The sequence below is a fragment of the Galeopterus variegatus genome, unplaced genomic scaffold, assembly GCF_000696425.1.
Source record: "Galeopterus variegatus unplaced genomic scaffold, G_variegatus-3.0.2 Scaffold63, whole genome shotgun sequence".
In the NCBI taxonomy this organism is placed as follows: domain Eukaryota; kingdom Metazoa; phylum Chordata; class Mammalia; order Dermoptera; family Cynocephalidae; genus Galeopterus; species Galeopterus variegatus.
The window spans coordinates 249,820-273,827 of NW_007726174.1; the positions used below are offsets into that span (position 1 = coordinate 249,820).

The window sequence follows — 24,008 nt, forward strand, 5'->3', positions numbered from 1 at the left end:
CTTTCTTTCTCCCTCCCTCCCTCCCTCCCTCCCTTCCTTCCTCCCTTCCTCCCTCCCTCCCTCCCTTCCTTTCCTTCCTTCCTTTCCTTCCTTTCCTTCCTTCCACCAGATATGAGTGAGAACATGTGGTATTTCTCTTTCTGTGCCTGTCTTGTTTCATTGAATATAATTTTCTCCAAGCTCATTCGTGTAGCTGCAAATGGCAGAATTTCAAGGAGTATAGATACTTTAAAACTTTTCTGAAACAACCTAAAAAGCCTCATTTCCCTTTTTGAAAGCTGCCGTGAATTTGCTGATATGAAATGAGGAATTGACTTTCAACATATGATTTGCTGGTTATTAGGACTGCTTTCACTGAACCTTCAAATGCAGCAATTTAATTCTAAAACTGTCTTCTGATGTTTCACCTTGTCTTGGGATGATACCCCAAAAGATAGATCTACAACTTTAGGGGTATTTAAAGCTCTTCCATTAATTTCTGGTTGGCAACAGAGGCACAATGAGTGTCTCTTCAAATAAGGTAGTTAAAACCATTTTGATAGCACCAAATTAACTGGATCATTGAGCATTGTATGCTATAATAGAAATCAAATTCAAGGTAGAAATTACTTTTAAGAAACAAAGATAAAAGTAAGGTATGATAAACTAAACAATCTAAAATTATGTCACCCTTTATTTTTAATTTTTTTGAAAAGATGACTGGTAAGGGGATCTTAACCCTTGACTTGGTGTTGTCAGCACCACGCTCAGCCAGTGAGCTAACCGGCCATCCCTATATAGGATCCGAACCCGTGGCCTTGGTGTTATCAGCACCGCACTCTCCCAAGTGAGCCATGGGCCGGCCCTGTCACCATTTAAATCAATGTAGTTTGTTCATTTAAGTAAGAAATAGAGCTTTTTACACAAAGGAAAAATTAACTGATTTTTTAAATTCCAAAACTCTAAGTCGAACTGGATTTATGGTCTCAGAGTTCATTTATGTAGACATTATGATAACTGCTAGAAAAATATTTTATAAAAAAAACTGGGAAGTACTTATTTTGAAAGGCCAGCAACATCTATGTATATTGGCATTACAAGCACGCTTCTCCCCCCCCCCAAATCTGTAGCCAATGACAGTCATTATGATAATATGACAGTAAAACAAGATAACCAATTCCATATGAGTCTGAGTATTAGAAAGTGATGATAGTGGTATGATATAGCAGAATATATAGCAGAATTTTCTCTATGAATTTTAATAAAGCATATAACTTCAGCCATCATTAATCCAGGAGGACCAAAATTCAAAATCAATCTCTGCTCATTTTATTATTTAATTCCTGCACTGAAATCAATTCTCTGTCTGTACTACATATGAAAGTTATGTGTTCTCATAAAGAAGACATCATGTTATCATCTTTATGTCATCATAAAGAGAACATGAAAAGAGCTGGCTGGTTAGCTCTGTTGGTTAGAGTGCGGTGCTATAGCTCCAAGGTCAAGGGTCCAGATCCCTGTGCTGGCCAGCCACCAAAAATAACAAACAAACAAAAAAACCAACAAAGAGAACACACTAATCTAGACTACTTTTATTAAATCCTAACGTGTATAAAATGCATTTGAAGAAAGAATATCGGCTTTCTTTAAATTGTGCTATATTTATATTCCTCTAACCTGAAAAATATACTTGACATTCATATGCCCCAGTGGGTATTAGAAAAAAGAAATGATTGAAATTGTTTTTTAATGTTCACAGCATTACTAAAATTATCACCATTCTTTTTTAAGGGTGAACCAGGAAAACCCGGAGAACAAGGCTTAATGGCAAGTATCTCAATTTACCTTTTCCTATACAAAAGATAACGGGAGTCCAGGTTATTAAAAACTGTGGTCAAGATTATGTTTGACAAATATATGTGTCATGTGGCCTATAACAAAAAAGTGAAAATTAGTAAAATTTTGAAAAGTAATATGGCCTATTCACAACATGCTGAGGGGTCACAAGACTACACATCTACAGAACCAAAGCAGGAGAAAAAGAGGGAGATTCCCAGTGTGCGGAGATGCAGAGGAAGGCGAAAGCAGGGAATTTGGCTGAAGCAGCTCTGCTATAAGGGAGAGTAAAATCAGGGATACGCCTATTGGCTTAAATAGAAATGCATTTTCAAAAGGATCAGGTGTGACCAACTGTGATTTAGCATAGCAAACCTTGCACAGGCATTTTTCTTGTGTTGAAGGGCTCCACCTAGAGAGAAACAGTTGTGCCTTTTGGATCTCTGTCATTAAAAAGAAAGGTCATGAAATGATTCCACATGAACTTGCCCATGGACATCCAGGTCCCAGTACCTCATGACTTGTTTATCCTTTGTCAGTAGAAGAGAAGTTTGGTCAGCTTGCTAAGCCCTGAAGAGTGGAATTCCTTCAACCTGCCTCTTCCCGTCTCTTCCTCTCTGTCTCTCAAGCTGCCCTTCTAACCTACGTTATGATATGAACACTACTGGGAAACAGTAATAGAGTAATTCTCTAGTAACCCAGATTCCAGAGGACAGCTCATACTCATCCTGCATGCAGAATGAGTGGCTCAGAGACTGTGCAGGGCTGGCAGGTGATCCCAGTAAGCTCGATAGTGGACATTCTACATGATGGGTAGAATACAGGTGTTCAGAGTATATATGTTATTTTTAAAAAAAATATTTACTAAGTCCTGGTGAAACTAACACACAGTAGCACAACAGTTGGTCAAGAATTTTAAAAAATGTTTGAATGAGTTAAAAGTCAAAGTCTTCTCCCTGCATGGGATTTCTTCAGGGGATCCTCTGGGGAGAAGCTCACCAACTTAGCTGTAGGGGGAGCTGCCTTGGCAACATCTCTGGTGAAATGAAAGCACCCTGGGACTGAATCTGACCCACAGCCCGGAAAATCCTCTGTTCCTGATCTATAATATCAAGATAGATATTTACACAGATAATTTTTTGGTACTATAATAGATTCTTAAAAATAAAATAAAATGAAAGAAAAAGAAAAAAAAGACCATATGTAAAAATTAAACAAAACAACTGTGTCATTGGTGATAATGTTGCATAGATGTGTAGCAGTAGTTCTCAGTGTTATAAAATCACAGAGTACAAAGGATTCTTGGAAAAATAAAATATATGTTTAGAAATTGCCTTAAACAATTGAATGCACCTGTAATTTCTGTACTAGAAAATGGTCCAAATGCATCCTTTCGTACATTCTTTCATCAAAAGCTACATGGGGTTCTCAAGAGCCCTTGTTTGTCCCCTCAGATTTTTGTCATCAGCATTGGCTCTCTACCCTGACGCACAATGCAGTATCCTAATATGCAATGTTCTAAAATAAAGTGGATATTTTAAAATTATATTATCTTCTTTGAATTTGTATATACTCTCTAGGATATACTATGTAAATAACAACATAATCCCATTTCTCTACAATTCCTAGTTTGACGTCATTAAATTTAAATGTTTGACCTAGTAAATTGTGTTATTAGTGTGCTCCAATTTTCCGTTTCATATGGAAATTTTCTCAGATGAATACTGGGTATTTTTTTCTATAAACCTTTTCTTCTCTCTTTAAACTCTTCAGATTTAGTTCATGTTCTCATTTTTTAAATGCAGCTAAAAAACTTGATTGAAATTATAAATGTTCCAAGACTATGTGTATTTAATGATCTTCTAAAGTGTGTTTAAAAACTACTTCGAAAATTACTGTTTTTGAATATTGTAAGATTTAAAAAGAAAAAATCTATAATATAGGTAAAAAAGTAGACATAGTGGACATCACAGTGACTTTTCACAAAGTAAACATAGTTATGTACAAACCAGATCAAGAGCTAGAATGTTTTCATAAGCCCCCCTTAACTCTCAGTCACCATGCTAAAGTCAACCACTATTCTGACTTCTGTCACCATAGATTAGTTTTGTCTGCACTTGAATTTTATATTAATTGAATCACACAGTATGTACACTGTTGTGTCTGGCTTCCTTTATTCAACATTATATTTGTGAGATCATCCACCTCTGTTTTAATAGCCTTCACAGCTGGTTTAAAAAAAAATAGGAAGAATGTTACTTCCTTGACTACCCTGTTAAAACTACATCACTCAGATAGCAGTAAATGAATGAATGAATGTCTGTCTGACCTTGAGCAAATCACTTAACCTCTCAATTCTCATCTGTAAAGAAAGAATAATACCCTTTCTGCCTGCCTTATAAGGCTGCTGGAGACAAATGCAATAAATTAGGGGAAAGCACTTTAAAATATATAATGAAGAACTATATGAGTATGTTATTATTATTATCATTCAATTGTTCCCTCTATAGTAAATTACAGGTGAGCATAGATTCATATAACAGATGTATTCCTGTAAAGTTTTGTATGAATCAGATTTTCATAAATCAACAATATTTTAAATGTGGTGGGCAATTTTGCCATTTAAAGCAATCCTACTTAGAATCTTTTTGTAAAGCAGTATAATACCCTAATTCCTCTTCCAAGCAAATCAAATACCTATGTTTTATATTTCCTTAACATGAAATATTTCTTTGATGACCTAAAAATTTATTATTTTCTAAAAACTCACTGTTTCTGTTTGTTAACTTAAATAGCACCTGTATATTTAAACCGTCTCAAAGAGAGAAGACCACACTGGAAACATAACAGCAATTTTCATGAGAAGAAAAATTTCCTTAGAAATTTTCTTTTGAACGTTATGTGGGGATATGTGTGTTTTAACTCAAAGTCTGGTAGGGCAAAAAGTACATTGTACCAGTAGTTCTGGTCTCGGAACTATTTATTTATATGCGTATTGTCTGTGATCCTTTTTACTGACCTACAAAATGTAGATAATAATTCCTATTCTACCTATATCCCTGGGTTATGGTGAGAAGCAAGTGAAATAATATGAATCACAAAGAGTTCCATAAACGAGAAGTATTACTGTTAAAATAAGTGTCGAGTGACATATCACCCAACATACATACAGAGTGACATACAGAAAGACTGCTCTGTGTAAGGTAAGGGCTAAGAATAGTTGAACAATAGCTATCAGTTAAATTACAGTATCTCAAACATTGCAATTGAGAGTGTGATTTATTGCTTTTCTCCTATCTGTTGTTGTTTTGGCCTTCTTTTCCTGTATATCACATCATCTTACATTACCTATTATTCAGTATATGCCCCATCTCACCCACTGATTAAAACAAAGACAAGAGAATAAATACCGCTGTTCTCATCTTCTCCACATTATGTAAAACCCATTACATTTGTTGGTTTGTGTTGTGGAAGAGCACTTGCTTACATGAGGGCCTTCAGAGGCACTGCAAAATTTTTGTAAATTTAAAAATGTGTCTGATGATGAAATGAAGAAGCTAGAAACAATCTAAAATTAGCTCTTACAAAACTTTCTGAGTGTGTCAGGTAGGTCATTGGTTTTTATAATCCAAGATGTATCATTTATATTGCAAAAATTATCATCCAAAGTTAACAGCATCTATGATAGAATAAAAAAGAAAACCTGCAGCTCGAGCAGTTGATTTAATCCTGCTGTGCATCTATTCTGTAAACACGACCCTTTGGGTTTTCCAAGTTCAGGATGAGATTTTAAAAGACAGAATCTTGAGCTTAAATAAATCTGACTCCATCTAAATAAGGAGAGAACTGCTCTATCTGGTAAAACTAGGCCCAAGAATAAAACCAAGGACTGACCACAGTTGGAAGTGCTCAAGTTCTGAACCCTACCACAGTGATCTTTATCTTTTAGTTCTGAGAAATTTAAATAGTTGTTAAAATAGTATTTTTGAAGGTGTTTTTTCTTTTGATACTCTATTTCTATCTTTGACCAATGCAGTAAAAGTTCTCAGAAGCATAAGAGATGGATGGTATTTTAAAAAAATACAAACTAGTCCCAGTTTCCTGGAGAGAGAGAGAGAGAGAGAGAGAGAGAGAGAGATTTTTTTTGGTCCAAAGTGTCTGTATCCAAGGTTTTATAGACCATTCATTTTTCCTATTCTGAAATGCTTTATTCTTTCCTTTCCCTTTCCCAAAACATATGTAAATTCCATAACATATCCACTGATCTCTTTGAATTATAAGAACACCTAAAATGTTACTTATTGGGCCCCAGTGGTATCTGAAAGTTCCAAACTCAGAAAAATTTTGCTCTTATTCTTTAAAGTGAAATTTGGACTTGTGTCTGAAGAGTTTATAAATATATTTAGTTTATTTTCATTTTGACTGCAAACACATTTAATATATTTTGGTCAAGTGAATATGATGCTTTTTATGTTACTTAGTAACATTAGCATAAATAATTGCTTCTGCTTTATTTGAAGTAAAATTGAAATAACCAACGTGTGAAAATTTACTTTAAATGTATTCAGTTATAATGCACTGTTATCCTAGAGATTTGATAAAACTCATTTTCTTAATTGTACTTTGATCTGCCTGCTATCTTGATCAGCAGACAGCAGACTTTTCTTCCTGACTTTGATCTAACAAAGAAAGCAAAACCCCAAACCTTCAAAACACAAATAACAAAAATAACCAAAATCATCTTAGTGCAGTTAGTTATTAGACTTGATTTTATCAATGAAATCCTGCTTGGTAAAATTGCGTATACTTCAGCGGTGCACTCTGCCTGCTGAGATGTCTCAGCAACCATTCTGATGCTTTATTATCCTTCTTAATCTCATTGCCATGAAATACATATAAATGCGACACCTATAGAGCTCTGCCCACCTCCCTGGTGCTTTTGTCCAGAGCCTGTAATGCTTTGTTTTCTAAATGGACAGAGAAAGTAGACAAGTAATGACTTCTTTTTCTGGTGCTATCCTGCTGCCCCTTCCAGATGCCCAGCCCAAGGGAGCTCACTCTGTGTTGATTCCCATGTGCATGGACTTCTCTAGAAGAGTCTAAAGGTTGTGTTAGTGTGGTAATAGATAGGAATGCTTGACTTTCCTTTGAAGCTAGTTCTGTCTCCTAGAAACAAAACATCAGCTTTTGGGGGAGCATTTCAACAGTGGTTTAGAGGCATGATCAAGTAAAAGTACAAAAAGATAGTCCAAAAGATTGAGTAGATGACCATCTGTATTCTTCTCTATTATTTCATTTTGTTTTTCTTAATGACCTCTAGGCTGAGAATCAACTCTATTGCTAACTATCTTTACACTGGTTCCAGTTTAAGATCCAATAAGCTATATTATGTTGGACAGATTAAGATATCTAGGCCTTAGATTTTTCATCTATAGGAAATGGTGAGTCTAAATGATATGAGTGCCCTTCTAGCTCTAAAGTCCTGTCTTCCTACTATGTTTTCATTATAAATGCATAGATATATTATGATAGATATATGTATATATATATTCTATAAATAATGCAATGGACAGTCACATAAAGTTTTAATGAACAAAAGTCTTAAAAATTGTCTCCTTTTCAAAACTATAATCAACTCTTCTAGTTATTTCTTTTAACTTTAGAATCCAACCTATTGTAGCTGTACTGAAGCAAAATATGTGACTCTTGTATGATGATATTAATGAAATTATAATTAATCTCTCACAAAATTCCCCTGTTTCATTATTAGATGAAGAAAAAACTTTTCAAAATAAAGTTGGGTTCATTTAAAGTCTGTGTTTTACATTTGCAGATTCAGGGCAAGAGTACAAATGGAAGTCCTTATACAAAGTATCTTAATATTGAAAAGTTGTAAACCAAGCTGATATACTATTAAGTAAAATATGTTCTATTCTCTAACCTTCACAGATATATTCTCATAATGACTTGGAAAGTTCAAATCCAGAATTCTCACACTCCTTGGAGTTTGAAACCAGGGTGTGCTGGCATGAGGACAGCTGTAACCAGCTGCAGCCCCAGCTCTAGCCCCAGCCCCAGCCCCAGCCCCAGTCTCTGGCCTGCTTCCTTTCTCTCCCATACCTTCCTCCATCCCTCAGCTTTATGACTCAGGCTCTGGCTTTATAAAACTCAGGTTCTTGGATGCTTGCAAGGACCAGATTCCATATACACTCCTCAAAATACTCACATCTTTGCCCCTCTTCCAATTTGTGGTCCTGCATACCAGTGGTATGGTTCACCTTAAGAAGAACAGACCTGGGGAAGGCAACCCACAATCTTGCAAGTGACCTCATTGTGGAAGAAAATTCCAGGGTCCTTAGCACCCAAAGTATTGTTTGAGATTGGAGCTGTGGGGGATGCATTACAGGTGGGCATGTCACCCTAGACTCATGAATTCCTAGCCCCATGAGAAGTACAACCAGAGAAGAGCTCTTAAAGCGTAGGTTCCAAGGTAAGAGCCTTTTTTTCCCCAGGTCTATGGGAAGAACAGAGTCCATGTGTCTTAGTGAAGCCTTAAAAAACAGACATCTGGGGCCGGCCCGGTGGCGCACTGCTACAGTGCACCACTTGGGAGCGCGGCGGCGCTCCCGCTGAGGGTTCGGATCCCACATGCAGACTGGCCGCTCACTGGCTGAGCGAGGTGCGAACGCAGCACCGAGGGTTGCGATCCCGTTGCCGGTCCCGGTCCGGTATGGGCGCGACACTGAGGGTTGCGATCTGTTGCCGGTCACGAAAAAAGACAAAAAGGAAAAAAAAAAAAAAAAAAAAGCAGACATCTGTTTTGGTCACCTCTTTTGAGAAAACTTCACACACACATAACACTTTCACACTTCCCCAGGCTAAGTTAGAAGCTGTCATTTTTACAGCTTTTATCGCATCATATAATAGTTGTTGGTACTTCAACAAACTGAATGACTGAATGATGTGAATTAATCAATACATCAGGTACTAATACAAAGAAATCAGTTTTTTATTTTTTTCCCAAAAGATATCATTGCACTCAGGGATAGGATTACACAGGATCAGTCCAACAGAATTACTACAAAACTGCTTTTCTTCTGCATCTTTTTATATTCATTCATGTATTATAGATTATTTGGACCATAATATGTGCTCATGAATATACATGGTGTAACTAAAAGAATGATTTTCATGAGGGCAGTGGAAAAGTAATTGCATCAGTTTCTAGTCACACTGTGTAGCTATTTTTTAATATAGGATATAAAAGATTTAGAAGTAATCTTAGAAATCAACTAGTTTATCACTCCACAGATAAATAGTATTAGAGAAATAAGTAAATTGGCCAAGGTCACAAAGTAGTTAGTGGCAGAACTAGGCTAGAATCTAATTCACCTGATTGCAGTCTTAAGTGTCTTACAGTCTAGATCTGCACTGCCTAATACAGTAACCACTAGCTACATTTGGCTATTTAAATTTTAATTAAAACTAAATAAAATTTAAAATTCATTTCCTAAAAATTGCTCTAGCCATGTTTCAAGTGCTCAATTGCTGTATGTAGTTAGTGACTATCCTATTAGGTTGAGCAATAAAGAACATTCCCATCTTTGCAGAAAGTTCTGTTAAACAGCATTGATCTACCTAGATAGAAAACAGATCTGAATAGTATATGAGTATATATTATAGTCTTAAATTTAAGACCTTCTTCTGTGGATCACAGGGTACTTAAATTCTAGCAGCCAGTGTTTCTCATCATTGTTGATTTAAAATAGGAAAAGCACTTGCACTTTACTCAATAGAAATATTTTCTACTGAGCACAGTGTAGGGTGATAGGCCTTTGTGAACCATAAATTTGTTTCCTTTATGGTACATGAGGGAAGTATGTTTAATCACAGAGAGTGAAAGAGACTTAATTTTTCTTTCTTTTTGGGTCATTTCCATTTTGAGTTCAGCAATAAGAAACCATTTATTAAATATTTAGAAGAGATGGAGTGAGCTAATTTCAGCCATGGATATCTGGTGAGAGGTGACACAGAGTCTCTGTCTTGGAACCTGATCAGAACATAGACTCTCAAATACCTAGATCTGTCTTTAATCTGCTAGTGATATTTAAACGCTCAATATTTAGTCTTGGGTTCTGGTTTTGTCGAGTGGTGAGAAGAGCGTATTACTTCTTTAATTTCCTGAGCTTTAAGAGACCTCCCTTAAAGAGGTCATATCCTCATGATTTTGAGAAACACCAATAAATGAATCATCCTTGTTTAATATTTTCTTCAAAAAGTCAGTACATGAGAGAGGGGAGTCAGAAAGAATTTACTCTTTTTAAAAAATAATTACTTCATTTAGAACTTTTTTCCTTCAAATGTTCATAAATATGACATGCTTTCTTATCGCCAGGCTCCAGGTTTTAGAGAAACTTTTTCAAATAATAGATATTATAGAGTGGTATTATTGAAACAAAAACCCCAGATACTTAAACAGAAACAACTGCCTGAAAACTGGGAACTCTTTCTAGTGATAGAGGTGTGATAGTTTGGTAGAAATCTAGTAAACAAAATTTAATAATTTTTATATTTTTTCAGTTATTGTTTCAATTTAGTCAGTAATTATTTCTTTGTTAGGCATGAGCCTAGGTGTTGAAGATGGAAGGAAGGCCTGAGGAAGGTGCTGCCTAGTCAAGTGGATTTTAAAAATATGTAAATATGTTAAAACATAGTCAGTCGAAATGTGCTAGAAAAGCAACAGAAGATAAAAGCAAGCCCCGTCTGGGTGCATTGGAGAAGGCTCACAAAGGAAGTGAGCTTTGACTGCTGAGTCTCCAAAAATGATTAAGAACTCAACATGAAGACTGATAGGAGAAGGATGTGGACCACTTGGGAAAATAGAAATGATTAAGTGTGACTGAAGACAGGACCCATGAAAGATTTGAAACAAGAGATAAGGCTCTCCCAGCCCAGTGCTATCTTGCTCTTCTCTTGTTTTTGCTGTGTTCCTTCCCACCTAGTTCAACTAAATCACTGACTTTTACATTGAACACATTTCAGCACACTCTCTTATATTCTAAACATTTCCCAATAGTTTCTAGTTTGGCATTTCCACACACTTAAGCAATGAAATCTGAATCTTGTAAAACATCGTTCGAATTACACTCCAGACATACCTACAATAGTGGCTAGAGGTTTCTTAACCTTCCCATACCAAACATCCAAGCAGAATACTGAATTTTATATCAGTGCCTCTTAAATGATTCCTTCTTAAGTAACAAATTTTCATCATTTGTTTCAAATTTCCTCTTTTTATAAACCAAGTTTATATATTTTGTGATCTTATGATGCATTTGACTAGATTAATGTCTTTCAAAAAGTTATAATTAAAGTCTGTTGCACCAAGCCCTCGAGAAAGTCTGGTACTAATGTTTTATGACTCCATAAGTTAGATTATACATGTTATCATTCTTCCCTATGGAACCAGATTTTAAAAGTATTTCTTCATTTTGCCTAACTTTTATTAAATCGTGGAAAAATTCTTAACTCAAAAAGGAAATAATTTCAGATGGCTTAATAGTTGGGGCTTTTATCCTCCTCTTCACAGATGGGCCACCTCTTTTTTGCTCCCTGTGTTTTTTATTACAGAAGCTGGTTGTATATTCTTGCATCCAGAAATGACCAGCAGCCTTCAGAGCTTCAAATTTTACTGTTAGCCATCGGGGACAGAACAGGAACTGTGTCTGCCCCCTGCATCATTTCCTAATAGCAGGCAACCAGAACTTGCCTTAAAACATATCCCAACAGGCATCCTAAAGCACATCATTTAGAAACTCTGCATCCTGTTTAAGTAATTAATACCTCAATCAAATTTGTGTTAACATCAGTGGTGTCAGAAAAATTTATTAATATTTTTCCATTCCATGATCTGTCAAAGAAGAGGTGCTTTTTAAAAATACAAACTAGAAAGTACAGCTAATGCAAAATGGTTATAGAATCACCCATTTCTTAGTTGCCTGCTTTGAAGATTAACTTGGGTTGATAATTCTGTCTACTGTTTGCACAGTGACTTTCTGAAGGGCATTAGAGACCTTAAGCCTATGCACACATATACAGCACTCTCAGTGTTAATGATACTATGTGACTAAGACGATGTTTGCTTTGCTGTTTTAATATAGAATCCATGAACTGAATTCCTCCGCTCACTCTTGCTCTTAGAGGTAATCTGGAGACTATTAGAATAGGCCGGTAGCATTAGAATGACTCAGGTGAACAAAAGGGTGAAAACTTTGCCATTCCTATTTTGTCTCAGATATAAGAAAAAAAATTCGATTGACTTTATGTTTTCATTTATTCACTCCTATAATTTTTATCATACTCAAAGTAAACACCATGGAGCTCACAAGCACCTACAAGGCCATACAAATACAATCTCCCTTCTCTATCTATATCCCCATCTCATCCTTGGTTCTTTGAACACACTTAGCATGTGCCGAACTCTTGTCCTTTGCACCGTGCTGTTCCCTTGCCTGGAACATTCTTCCCCCCCCTTTATGCATGGCTCTCTGCCTGACCTGTTTCAGAGCTCTGTTCAAGTGTCACTTTATTACTGTGGCCTTCACCAACCCCCAATTTAAAATATTTCCTCATCTACTTCTCCCAACCCCTATCCCGCATTTGCTTCAACACTTCCACCTGAAACAACTTCATGTTTTGTTTATTTGTTTACTGTCTTTCTTCATTCACTAGAATATAAAGTCCAGAAGCCATCCAGTTTTGTTTTATTTTGTTGACTGCTGTCTCCCCAGAGCCATGAACATTGCCTGGCATTCAAAGGGCACTCAAAAACTATTAAGTGAATGAATAAATTAATGAACTCAAAGGGTTTACTGAGCAATTACTATGTACCAGCTATAGTAATAAGCTGAAGATACAACCATAGAATTATAATACTGTTGATAAATTCTATGAAAAAGTGTTATCATAAGGATGCTTTGGAGAACAAAAGAAAGGGACCTAACTCTGTGATCAGGGGAACTGAGCTCTGAATTATGTGACGGAAGCAGGAGAGAGAACCAGAGAGCAAGAAGAAGGCCCCTTATAGTAACAGGCAGGCAGAGGTGTGAAGTTGTAGAGGGAGGCTTATGTGGTAGACTACAACCATTCCCAAGGGTTGGACTCTTCTTAAAAGCTATGAAAAGCCATTGCAGGATACTTAACGAGAGGAAAGGAATGAACCCATCAGCTGTTTAGGAAGCGCACTCCATTAGCCTTTTAGGAAGCTTTAAGAAGTACAGAAAGGCTTAGAGGAAATTAAAAGCTGAGTGGTCATTAGGTGGATATCCCATTAGCTAGGTGAGAGGGAAGAGGGCTTGAACAAGAGCACAGCAGTGCGGTTAAAGAAGTGGGCCAGACCAGACAGAAATTCTTAAGTATCTGATGGACTCAAAGCAGGAGGAGTTAAGGGTCACTCTCAGGCCTGACTAACATGCTTTTGGTAAGGACAGTCACCAACATGAGAACCATCATATTTCTTTAACTTACTTGCTCACCGTATGCTGAATACTGTATATAATCTTTAGAAATGGAATCTAGCAGGGGTGGGAAAACAGGAAAGAAAATCAAATGCACTATATAATTGCTTACTTGTTTACAAGTTTTTATCTAACTTTGTTTTACATTGCTCCGCACGGTGTTTTCTGAAAGATAGAGAAAACTTTGCTATAAAGGTTTATCTGCAGATTAGTGATGTCGTTACCCCACACTTAAAGTTTTCAATGACTCATTTGGCTTTTGAATAAAGTTATGTCAATTATGCAAAATTCTTCAATGAAAAGTTTATACATTTTGCGTCATCCAGAACCTGTGTTAAAATGAATGTATTTTAAAGTTCAAATTATAGTTGACCTTTCTGGAATTAAGTTTAAAGAAATATAGCTTAATATGTTGAGATTCTATATATTACACAGTTTTTAATCTTGAGACACATACAGAGAAATTATTTTGAAAAATTGAAGAGACTAGTTATTTCCATCTTAAATGGTTGTATACAAAGGTATTTGCAAATGTAAATGTGCCTGCTAAGAAAATGTCTAAAAAAGAAACACTTCATTGATTATTAAAAATGGGCCAAAAAGATTGTGACTCTGTTCTGAAGAACTATTTGATCTAAACTTATTAAAGCGTGGGGATAATAATAAATTGTTTTAGAAATCTTGAACTACTAGAACAATTAACTTTAACTTTAGGTAAAATATGATCATTAGTTTGAGTACTAAATACTGAATTTATGATATTTTAAAAAATTGATTTTAGTTGACACATTGTAATTGTACCATGGAGTACAAGCTGACGTTTTGATACATATATACGTTGTATAATGATCAGATTAGGGTAGTTAATGTAACCATCATCTAATGCATTTATCATTTCTTTGTGGTGAAAACATTCAAAAGCCTTTCCACTAGCTATTATGTAATATACAAAACTTAACTTTTAATCGTAGTCACCCTACTATGCAACAGAACACCAGAATTTATTCCTCCTAATTGTAATTTTGTACCTATTGGCCAGCCTCTGTTTTCCCTTCTCCCCACCTCTCCCCAGTCTCTGGTAATCACTCTTCTACTTCTGTCTCTTTAATATTAACTTTTTTTTTTTAAAAGATTCCACATGTGAGTGAGATCCTGTGATGTTTGTCTTTCTGTGCCTGGATTACTTAACATAATGACATCCAAGTCCATTCACATTGCCACAAATGACAAGATTTCATTCTTTTTAATGGATGAATAGTATTCCATTTTGTATCTATGCCAATTTTTTTTTAATCCTTTCATCCATTTTTGGGCACTTAGGTTGATTCTATATCTTGGCTATTATAAATTGTACTGCAAAATATTTGCATACTATATATCTGACAAGGGGTTAAAATCAAGAAAATGGGAACTTAAATAACTCAGTAGCCAAAAAAAAAAAAAAAAAAACCCAGTTGAAAAATGAGCAAAGGATTGTAATAGACATTTCTCAAATAAGGACCTACGAATGGCCAACAGCATATGAAAAAATCATCAGGGATATGCAAATCAAAACAATGAGATACTTCCTCACTTCAGTTAGAATGACTATTTTGTCATTTTTTTAATCCAAGACATTATGCAGGCTGAAGGTATAAATAAGTTTAAGAAAGGTTGGCTAAATTAATGAATAATTCTATGGTATTTGTCCATTACTTTATGAATTTATATTTGTACTAGAAACCACAAGACTAGTCAAGTGTAAACATCTTAACCGACTGGTGGCAACATAGCTCAATTTTAAAGTCAATTTTTGATCCGGGAAACCTTAATTTTTTTTTTTCCTTTTTGTCTTTTTTACTGACCGGTATCGGGATCGCAACCCTCAGTGTCGCGCCCGCACCGGGGACCGGCAATGGGATCGCAACCCTCGGTGTTGCGCCCGCACCGCGCTCAGCCAGTGAGCGGGAACCGGTCTCCACATGGGATCCGAACCCTCGGCGGGAGCGCCGCTGCACTCCCAAGCGGTGCACTCTCCAGTGTGCCACCAGGCCAGCCTGAAACCTTAATTTGTAAGCTTAAATTGATTGCCATGATGTCAGATATACAATGGGGTTATTAATCTAAGGATACTCATACGTATAAGTAAAATCTTGCTCAGTGATATAACTGGTATATGTGAATTTGTATGTGTGTGCATGTGTGTGTGTGTTTGTACTTATTCAGATGTATGCCTGTGCCTTGCATTTAACTCTGCTTTACTCCCAGCTCTCTCTCAGTAATGGATGACACTCTCCTTGGCTCCCTACCATTTTTCCTCCCAGTGAGATCAAAGAAGTATATGCACATTTTTGATAGCTGAGAATACAGTATATCCTTGGCAGCATAGGTATGAATAATCTATAAGATATGTATTTACAACTCAAAATTAGTCTTAAATCTTAAAAACTGTTTTTATTTTTGAAATTTGTCAAAAACAGCAGTAGTTTCCTAACAGTGAAGAAAAATATTATTTTCTTTCTAGCCATCCTTTTACTTTCATTAAATATTTTGTTAAAACATACAACTAATATAGTTTTATGAATTTCAGAATTGTATTTAGTCTTTCTAAGTTACTGACTTGAAGTGATCATGCAACAGAGGCCAATTTAGAAAATACTAGATATTTTACTCTCCAGTTAAAATATTTGATGTAAAATGTGCTCTTATTTTCATTTAAAAATATTTCCTTCCAGGGTTATACATCACTATAATGAAATATACAATTTTAGTGAACAATATTTTTTCAAGTGGCAAAGTTAGGTTTACAGTGGGAAATAAACCTTTGTGAATAGAACATATACATTCTTAGTCTAAACACTGAATTAATGCACTCCTTGTTATATGATTTCCTTTCTAACATCAACATTTTAAGTAAAATACTCGAGAGACGCTTGAGAAAATGGAATCCTAGACAATGATAAAACCCAAGTCTTTTCTTCGTTCTCAGATCCCCTATCACCACAACCTCCAAGCTCTGCCTTTCCTTAGCATTAACATTTACTTCCCAAACAACTTACCGAAGTGGGGAAATGATTAAACATGTTTATATGCTAAGGGGAAGGAACTAGTGGAGAAGGGGAGTCTCTGATACAGATGGAGGGGTAATTGATTGAAAAAGATCCCTGAGGACAGAGGCAAGGATGGATTCCAGAGTCTACCGGATGAATTTGCTTTTGTATAGGAGGAAGAACTTTTCTGCGCTGATACTGGAAAAAGGTCCACATGGGTTTGGGCTGATGAGAGACATGATGTTGAGGGAATTTACACCTGATGGTCTATTTTCTCTGCAAAATCTATAACAGGGAGAATTTTAAATAGAGGAAGTGAGATGAGTGGGGAGAATGTCTGATCACACAGATATGTTAGATAACAAACTCATTAAAAAGTTGGTTGGTTGAGTAAATCAAGTAGGAATATAAAAAGGTGGTATCGCACAGTGCACTTTCAATAACCTAAAGTCAATTATATGAGGAAATTGTTAGTGTTCCTGTGAGGATTACAAAATACCTTTTGGGGAACAGGTTCTCTGTTCCTAAACATTGTGTATTTTTAATTAAAAGGAAAAAAAAATGTATGACCAATTCTTTCTCTAATGACCACCCTTGTGCTTTATTTGATATTATAGAATATGAATGCAAAATGCTGATCAACTGAAATGTCACACATTGAAAATAAACTAGCTGTTAAATGTAATGGAATAAAGAGCTTTTGATATGAAATGATAGAGTGTCTATAACTTTGCTAAAATATACTGAAATTAAATATATTTTTGAAAAAACTGGAAGAAGGTGCTTAATATTTTTATTTCAAAATAGGCAATGATTAGTGAGAAATACAGCTGTACCTCTTTGTGCTCTTTTCCACTGTCCCAAAGCCTTGCCTTGCTCTAAGTAAAGCCAACAGAGTTCCAACACTGACCTTGTGGTTGTGAAAAACTGCTAAATCTCAAAACTGCCTCATTGCCATTTTCTGTGTAAATATTTTCATTTATCTCACTAAATACCATATTTTGCCTCTCCCTACCAACCACCCCCCCCAGTATCATAGTCTAAGCAACAGCTGACAGCATCTCTTATTCCCTTTTGTGGTACACATTAGGTGCCACAGTTGACCTTGGCCTCTGCTCGTTTGTAAACAAGGTTTTATGTGGGTCAATTGACCATATGTCCTAAGAGAAGGAATAAAATAAAACATTTCTCTTTGTAATGCTATTCAATTCTTTCCTTTGTGAATCTGCTTACTGAAGTTTTGCAGATGCAGGAGTCATATAATGTGTCCATTTGCTGGGGAACTGCACTGCATTTTAACTGCTTCTAGAAACAATATCTCCAGCCTTCTAAATGAGATTGATGTGATAGATTTGCAGGTACTTGAAGAAACACATGTGCTGGAACAGCAAAGTTTTTTTTGTTGTTGTTTTTGTTTTTTTAAGGAAAAATCAGAATCCTACGGCATATTCTTAATATTCTTCTAAAAAGAATAAGAGAAGAAAAGACATGTTTTGTACTTCCAACTGAAACTTTTCATTGTTCCTGATGTACAAAACATAAGCATATTTCAGTATAGCAAAGAGAACCTTATGGAATAGGACAGTTTTATTTGGTCATCTAAGCTTAAATGGCTACAGTATTATGTTAATTGATTTTTTCCCCTCTCTTTTAGGGTCCTCTGGGGCCTCCAGGGCAAAAGGTAGAGTATAAGCAACAATACTGTGAAAGTAATCATACTCCCATTGCCTAATGGTGAGCAGGAGAGGTGAATGGCATTAGCTACTGTAAGCCGTTGCTGAAGCAGTTAGTCTGGTTTGTACATTCTGCTTTCTAAAACTGCAGTCATATGATGTGAGCTAATATTTGATTTCTAATCGACTCTATTACAGAAAATTCAATAAATCCAGAGCAGACTGTTTTTAAGCTGTCTGCCGAATGTAGAGAGGTTATTGAAAATTTTAATTCGAACACTGGTTAAATATTGTTACAAAACTTACAATATAAAGAATCATATGACATTGCAAATTGAATGCCTGGCCTTGCTCAAATATATGATTGCCAAATGGCCACAGAACTGACCAGAGCAAAAGATGTGCTGGTTGTTGGTTCATCACATTTGAGCAACCCACTAGTGTCCTCCTTTGCGGATGTAACCTGAAAAGTGACTTCCTGATGGTCGTTTCAGTGTTATCCACAGTCATCAGAATTGACCATTACATTAGGGAGAAATTGGTAAAGGGCCACAAAAAAATGTTTATATTGTGCAATGATAAAATAAAAATAAATAAGTTCTCTTCACATTAAAAAAAAAAATTGACCATCACATTCTGATGGAGAGGATCTAGGATTTCTAAAATTACACCTATACTACAGTAGTAAATATATCAGGAGTAGGTTGTTGGACCTTTGCTAACAAAATACACTAAGTCCCCATTCCCTGCTAACTTCCCTCCCCAAGGTGATGATGGGAAAGGGATATTTAACCTGCAGAAAACTAAGGAAAACAGTTGTGTTATAACAAGTGGAAAAGTGATTATTCTTTATCTTTGGAATCCATCAAAGATAGAGACTTTTTATCCTCCAAGCACTGGGCATTTGGCATCTGTTGTAACATAATCCTACAAACCAAGCCAAAGCCAATGAGTTCTGAGACAACTTGTGTATAAGAACACTTTGTCTTTCGCAATAATGTGTCTGTTAAGCATGGTGTGAAATTGTAAAGCTACCCTAATCCACATTCGACCAGGATAAAATTACTGCTTCAGGCTTCAAGAAGTCCTTTAATGACCCACTCTATATAATCACTGAACACGCTAAGGAACTTTGTGTGTAAGAACTCAATTTGTCTTTATTGTAATTACTGAGGGTTTTTTTGTGGACTATTTTTTTTAAAAGCATTTTAGGTTTACAATTATTATTTTAAAAAACCCTTTTCCCATTATTAATAAAGAAATTTAATATCATACCTCTACTAAGAAAAATCTGCTTTCTAGTTCTAGACAAAGAATAAGCACATTGTATTTAAAAATGGTTTCTCCAGAGCCTAACAGGGAGGTTTAATGGAGGGAAATGACATCACTATTTGAAAATATTTGCTAATGTTTCTCTATCCAGTTTAATGTTATGGATTTTCTCAGGTAATAATTAGCTCTCTTATTCTCTGCTCACCCCATCTATGTCCAACCATTCATAATCACCCCAATATGCATGTGTATAGAGTATAGGTGTATTCTTATAGGTGTATATAGAGTAGGGAAAATGCTGTATTTAACATTCATCGTGATAAACTAAATGTACTCTATTGATGTCATGGTAAAACTAACATGTATTATTTCATTGGGTAAAAAAAGTTATTCTCACAGAGCGGTCCTATTAAAACCTACTGAATCTAGAAGAAATCTCATGCATGAACACACACACGCACACACGCACACACGCACGCACACACGCATCCCTTGAAGTATTTTATAACAAAGGTGTGTTGTTCCTGGTCGGTGAATATCATTTGTGACACGTTTTTAAGTCTGCTCTGGAAGACATATTCACACTCACGTGGCTTAAATATACTCTCTAAAAGAACAGGAGGAAAATGCTTCAAATACAATAAATTTGAGTTTGCAACATGAGTTCCTTATTTAATTATGGAACAAGTGATTGTTACTTTAATTACCTTTTGTTTGTGGTATTTAAACTCATAAAATTCAAGTGTTAGTGCTACTGCTAGGCTTTTTCCAGATGGAACTAAACCTATTTATTTCTTAAGAACACCAAAATTTAGAGCCATGTGGTCTTTATGGATATGGATCTCAACTAATAATGTAAATTTCTTTAAAATCATATTAGGGTTAAGAGGATATTTAGAAACAAGGTTAAATTTTAACTCTGTAGTTTCTAGGGAAGCTTGAGGAATCTGTCTACATTATTATATGTTTGAACACAGTGGATAAGGTCTGAAAATCATAACCTCCCAGACATGTTTTAGCAAGGTAGTTATGGCTGATGTACTAATACAGTATAAATTGAGAATTGAAATATTGTGTGATTATCATATCAACTTAATTTAATCATGTGTCTTCTTAGGGTTCTTTTGGAGCACCAGGAATTCCAGGGATGAATGGGCAAAAGGTGAGTTTTATAAAATATAGTATTTTAAAAATAATCTGTTGAGTATTAAAATTACAAAATTATTCTAGTCAGCAATATTAATAATAAGTCTATATGCTTATAAAAACACTGCATATACTTTTGAAATACAGAAAAATTACAAAAATGATCAAAGTCTAATTTTTTTTTTGTCTTTTGTCTTTTTTCCGTGTCCGGCAACGGATCGCAACCCTCAGTGTTGCCCCCGTACCGGACCGGGGACCGGCAACGGGATTGCAAACCTCGGCGTTGCTCCCGCGCCTCGCTCAGCCAGTGAGCGGGAACCGGTCTGTATGTGGGATCCGAACCCTCGGGTGGGAGCGCCGCCGCGCTTCCCAAGCGGCGCACTATCCAGTGCGCCACCGGGCCGGCCCCTCAAAGTCTAATTTTTAAAGATGCATTAAATAGTCAAAAACTCTTCAAACATTTTCTGTTGTATTTTGGATTTATTACTTTTTGATAAATTATTTATGTGATACAACTGTATCTTTCTTATAGGTGTATATGGAGTAGGGAAAATGCTATATTTAACAGTCATTGTGATAAACTAAATGTACTCTATTGATGTCATGGTAAAACTAACATGTATTATTTCATTGGGTAAAAAAAGTTATTCTCACAGAGCAGTCCTATTAAAACCTACTGAATCTAGAAGAAATCTCATTTTACCGTCAAGCAAAGTTAGGAGTTAAATGGACTTGCCAAGCTCTGGTACTACACTTTTATTTTATCACTAATAGTGAGGGGAAAAATAAAGTTAAAAAAACAAAAACAAAACTCTGCATTCATATATCTATGCGCATATGTATTTTTACTCTTGTAACATACTTACTAGCATCTAGCATTATCTTGCAGATAGGTATGGTATTCAGTGCTCCCCAACATCCTTGACCAACTCTTCAATTTGGAACCTCTCCGGAGACCAGGAAAGCCATTGTGGCAGCTAACAAAACCCATAGCTGGGCCAGTCTACCAGGGGCCAGGGAGCTGAGCTAGGGATTTTCTTGTCTCCTTCAGAGCTCTTAGCCTGGCCCTATGAATTCCTGTGCCCCAGGATCTCGTCTTCCCAGAGTATTTTAAATCCATGTGCCCTGGGCCACATTCTGAAATCATAAGGAACCCAACCCTTATAGGCAGAATAAACCTCCTCATGACCTTTTCCATCTTGTCCATCTTTTCTTCTCTATCAATAAGACATAAACAACCACGGTTTTAAACCTCCTGACTAAGAGCATGAGTCTACCACTTGGAAGCTGTGTAAATTTTGACAAAGCCTTTGAATTCTCTGGCCTCCATTTCCTCATCTGTAGAAAGGATACAACATCAGTTTCTACCAAATGGGATCCATGTGAGGATGAAATGAATAAGTAGATGGACAGCTCTTGCAACAGTGTTTGATATTACTATTAAACTTTTCCTTCATTTCATTTCAGTGAAATTCTGGAGATTTGATTAATCTGTATTTTAAAATAGGCACTCTGTTTCCAGAATTACTCAGTTCCGAAGTGAAATTAATGTTCTCAATCAAGGTTTATGGTATTCCTTAGTCCATAAACCGAATACCGCACACTCGTCAGTAGTTAACTACCCCTGCCTCAGCTCCATTTCCCACTTAGTAAAATGTATATCCATTTGCTTCACAAATTCTGGTAAAGACAGAAGATTAACTTTCTACTTAGAACATTGCAGATCATGGAGGGAAACATAAGCAAGTATTTGAAAATGTATTTATTCTAAGACAGATTTGAAAAGCATATAACTCAAGATAATATTTAGAAAGAACAAAATATGGATATAGCGTAAGTGGTGTGTTTAACACTGGTGAAAAACAAAACTTGTGTGCCTGAGATTAATGTTTCGCTTTTTCTTCTTTGTTTCTTTTCTATTTTCAACTTTGAGACAATCATAAAAATTTACAGAAACCTTTAACCTGAAACAAAACAACTTTAAAACTGTCACATACACTCTTTTCAAGACTGTGAATTCTTTATTTTTGCAAAGGAAATATGCAATTTCCTTAGCAAGAGAAAGGAATGTGACATTTTCTTGTCCTAGTCACCAAGTTTAAACTGTATTTCAGGGAAATAGACAGTTAATATTTGCAGTTTTATGTCTTGTTATACATCTTTGTGACATTTTTAAAGTGTTTTCTATAAAACCTAGGGAAACTAAATGATTTCACGCTTTTATAAAGGAATTAGCAAAATGTAGTATAAGTTTGTTTTTTCTGCTCCATAGGATTGAATCCAAAACTTTGTGTATGAAGCTTCCATTAATCCTAGTAATTACTTAACATTTGTAATATTTGCTATATCATATTTAGAGAAATAAAGTACAAAAAATATGAGTCTCCTTCACTGAGATAGTAGGTCATTCGGACAGTAAAAACAAAGTCAGCAAGAGAGTAATAATTCTATACTTAAAGCATGTGAAATGTGTCTTGAACCTTTAGAATTTGTTTTCTAAGACAGTTTGCAATGACATAATAATTTTTTTTCAGAAAAGCACCTCAGTGTCTTTAAACTGTCTTGAAAAAACATTTTCTTCCACGTTACAAATTTATTTTTTCAAAAAAAGTCCTTTTGATGCTTAGGAAATAGTTTTCAGACAATGGTTAAGGGAGGATATCATTTCTTAGCCATCAGAAACATAGCAAATAACAACACAGAAATAAAACTTCTTTCTCTTATGTTTGAGAAAGAAATAAAAGTAAACTATTTTAAGAAAATACTTTGTTTTCCACTAGAACATTTTCCATCCAGATTGGCCTTGACCAGTAAATGTGGTAGTGACATTTTTTTACACTTATTTTTCTTTAAATTTTGATCACCTTGATTACTAATCTGAATACCTCTTATTTTTATGATGGCCTTCCACTTCTTCAGATTTTATTAGGAAAAGCTTTCATAAGTTGTAAGTTGGCATTAAACTCAGTGTAGCTCCTCTGGCATCACAATCTATGCAGGGCAGCTAAGCATTCTTCTGTGAGAAGTGGGAGGCTGTGTGGTGCAGAGGAGAGAGCGTGGTCCCTGCAGCCAGAGACTGCCTTGTGTCCTCATTTGGGCAAGTTACTTCACCTTTCTAAGGCTCTGGTGTGAAATACAGCGATAGACTATGCAGTACTAACCAGAGACAAGATATCTAAAGTGAATGTTCTGTAACGGATGCTCAATAAATGTTGTCACGTATGTGTGGTTTAAGAGTTTAAGCAAATAAGTCCCAGGTTTACACTCAAGCAGGGAACAGAAGCCAGTTGAATTCCTCACAGGGAGAAAATGAATATGCAAAGTTATGTGTGAAGGTAGAACGTTTCTCTGTCCCCTGGGTCTCCTCCCTACCCTGCTCCTAGGGTAGACTGAGCATTTGCAATGTCAATAGTGTACATATGGGAAAGAGAAAGACATAGCTCATTATTTCGAAAGCACAGTCACCAGTGGGGCACTGTCCAGTGTCAGGATACTCTGTTCTTTCTCCTGCTGTGTAGCCTTTGAAGGGTCCCTTTCTTCTCTGGGCTCAAAGGAGC

The 24,008-nt window shown here is 35.8% G+C and overlaps 1 protein-coding gene across 1 annotated transcript in view; it reads left to right on the forward strand.

Annotated features, from left to right (window-relative positions):
* COL25A1 (collagen, type XXV, alpha 1) overlaps positions 1–24,008 on the forward strand; it is a 214,896-nt gene that overhangs the window by 97,976 nt on the left and 92,912 nt on the right. The window contains exons 8-10 of the mRNA XM_008576720.1: positions 1,771–1,806; positions 18,015–18,041; positions 20,423–20,467. Coding sequence (XP_008574942.1) covers positions 1,771–1,806; positions 18,015–18,041; positions 20,423–20,467 — 108 coding nt within the window. The remainder of the gene's footprint in view (positions 1–1,770; positions 1,807–18,014; positions 18,042–20,422; positions 20,468–24,008) is intronic.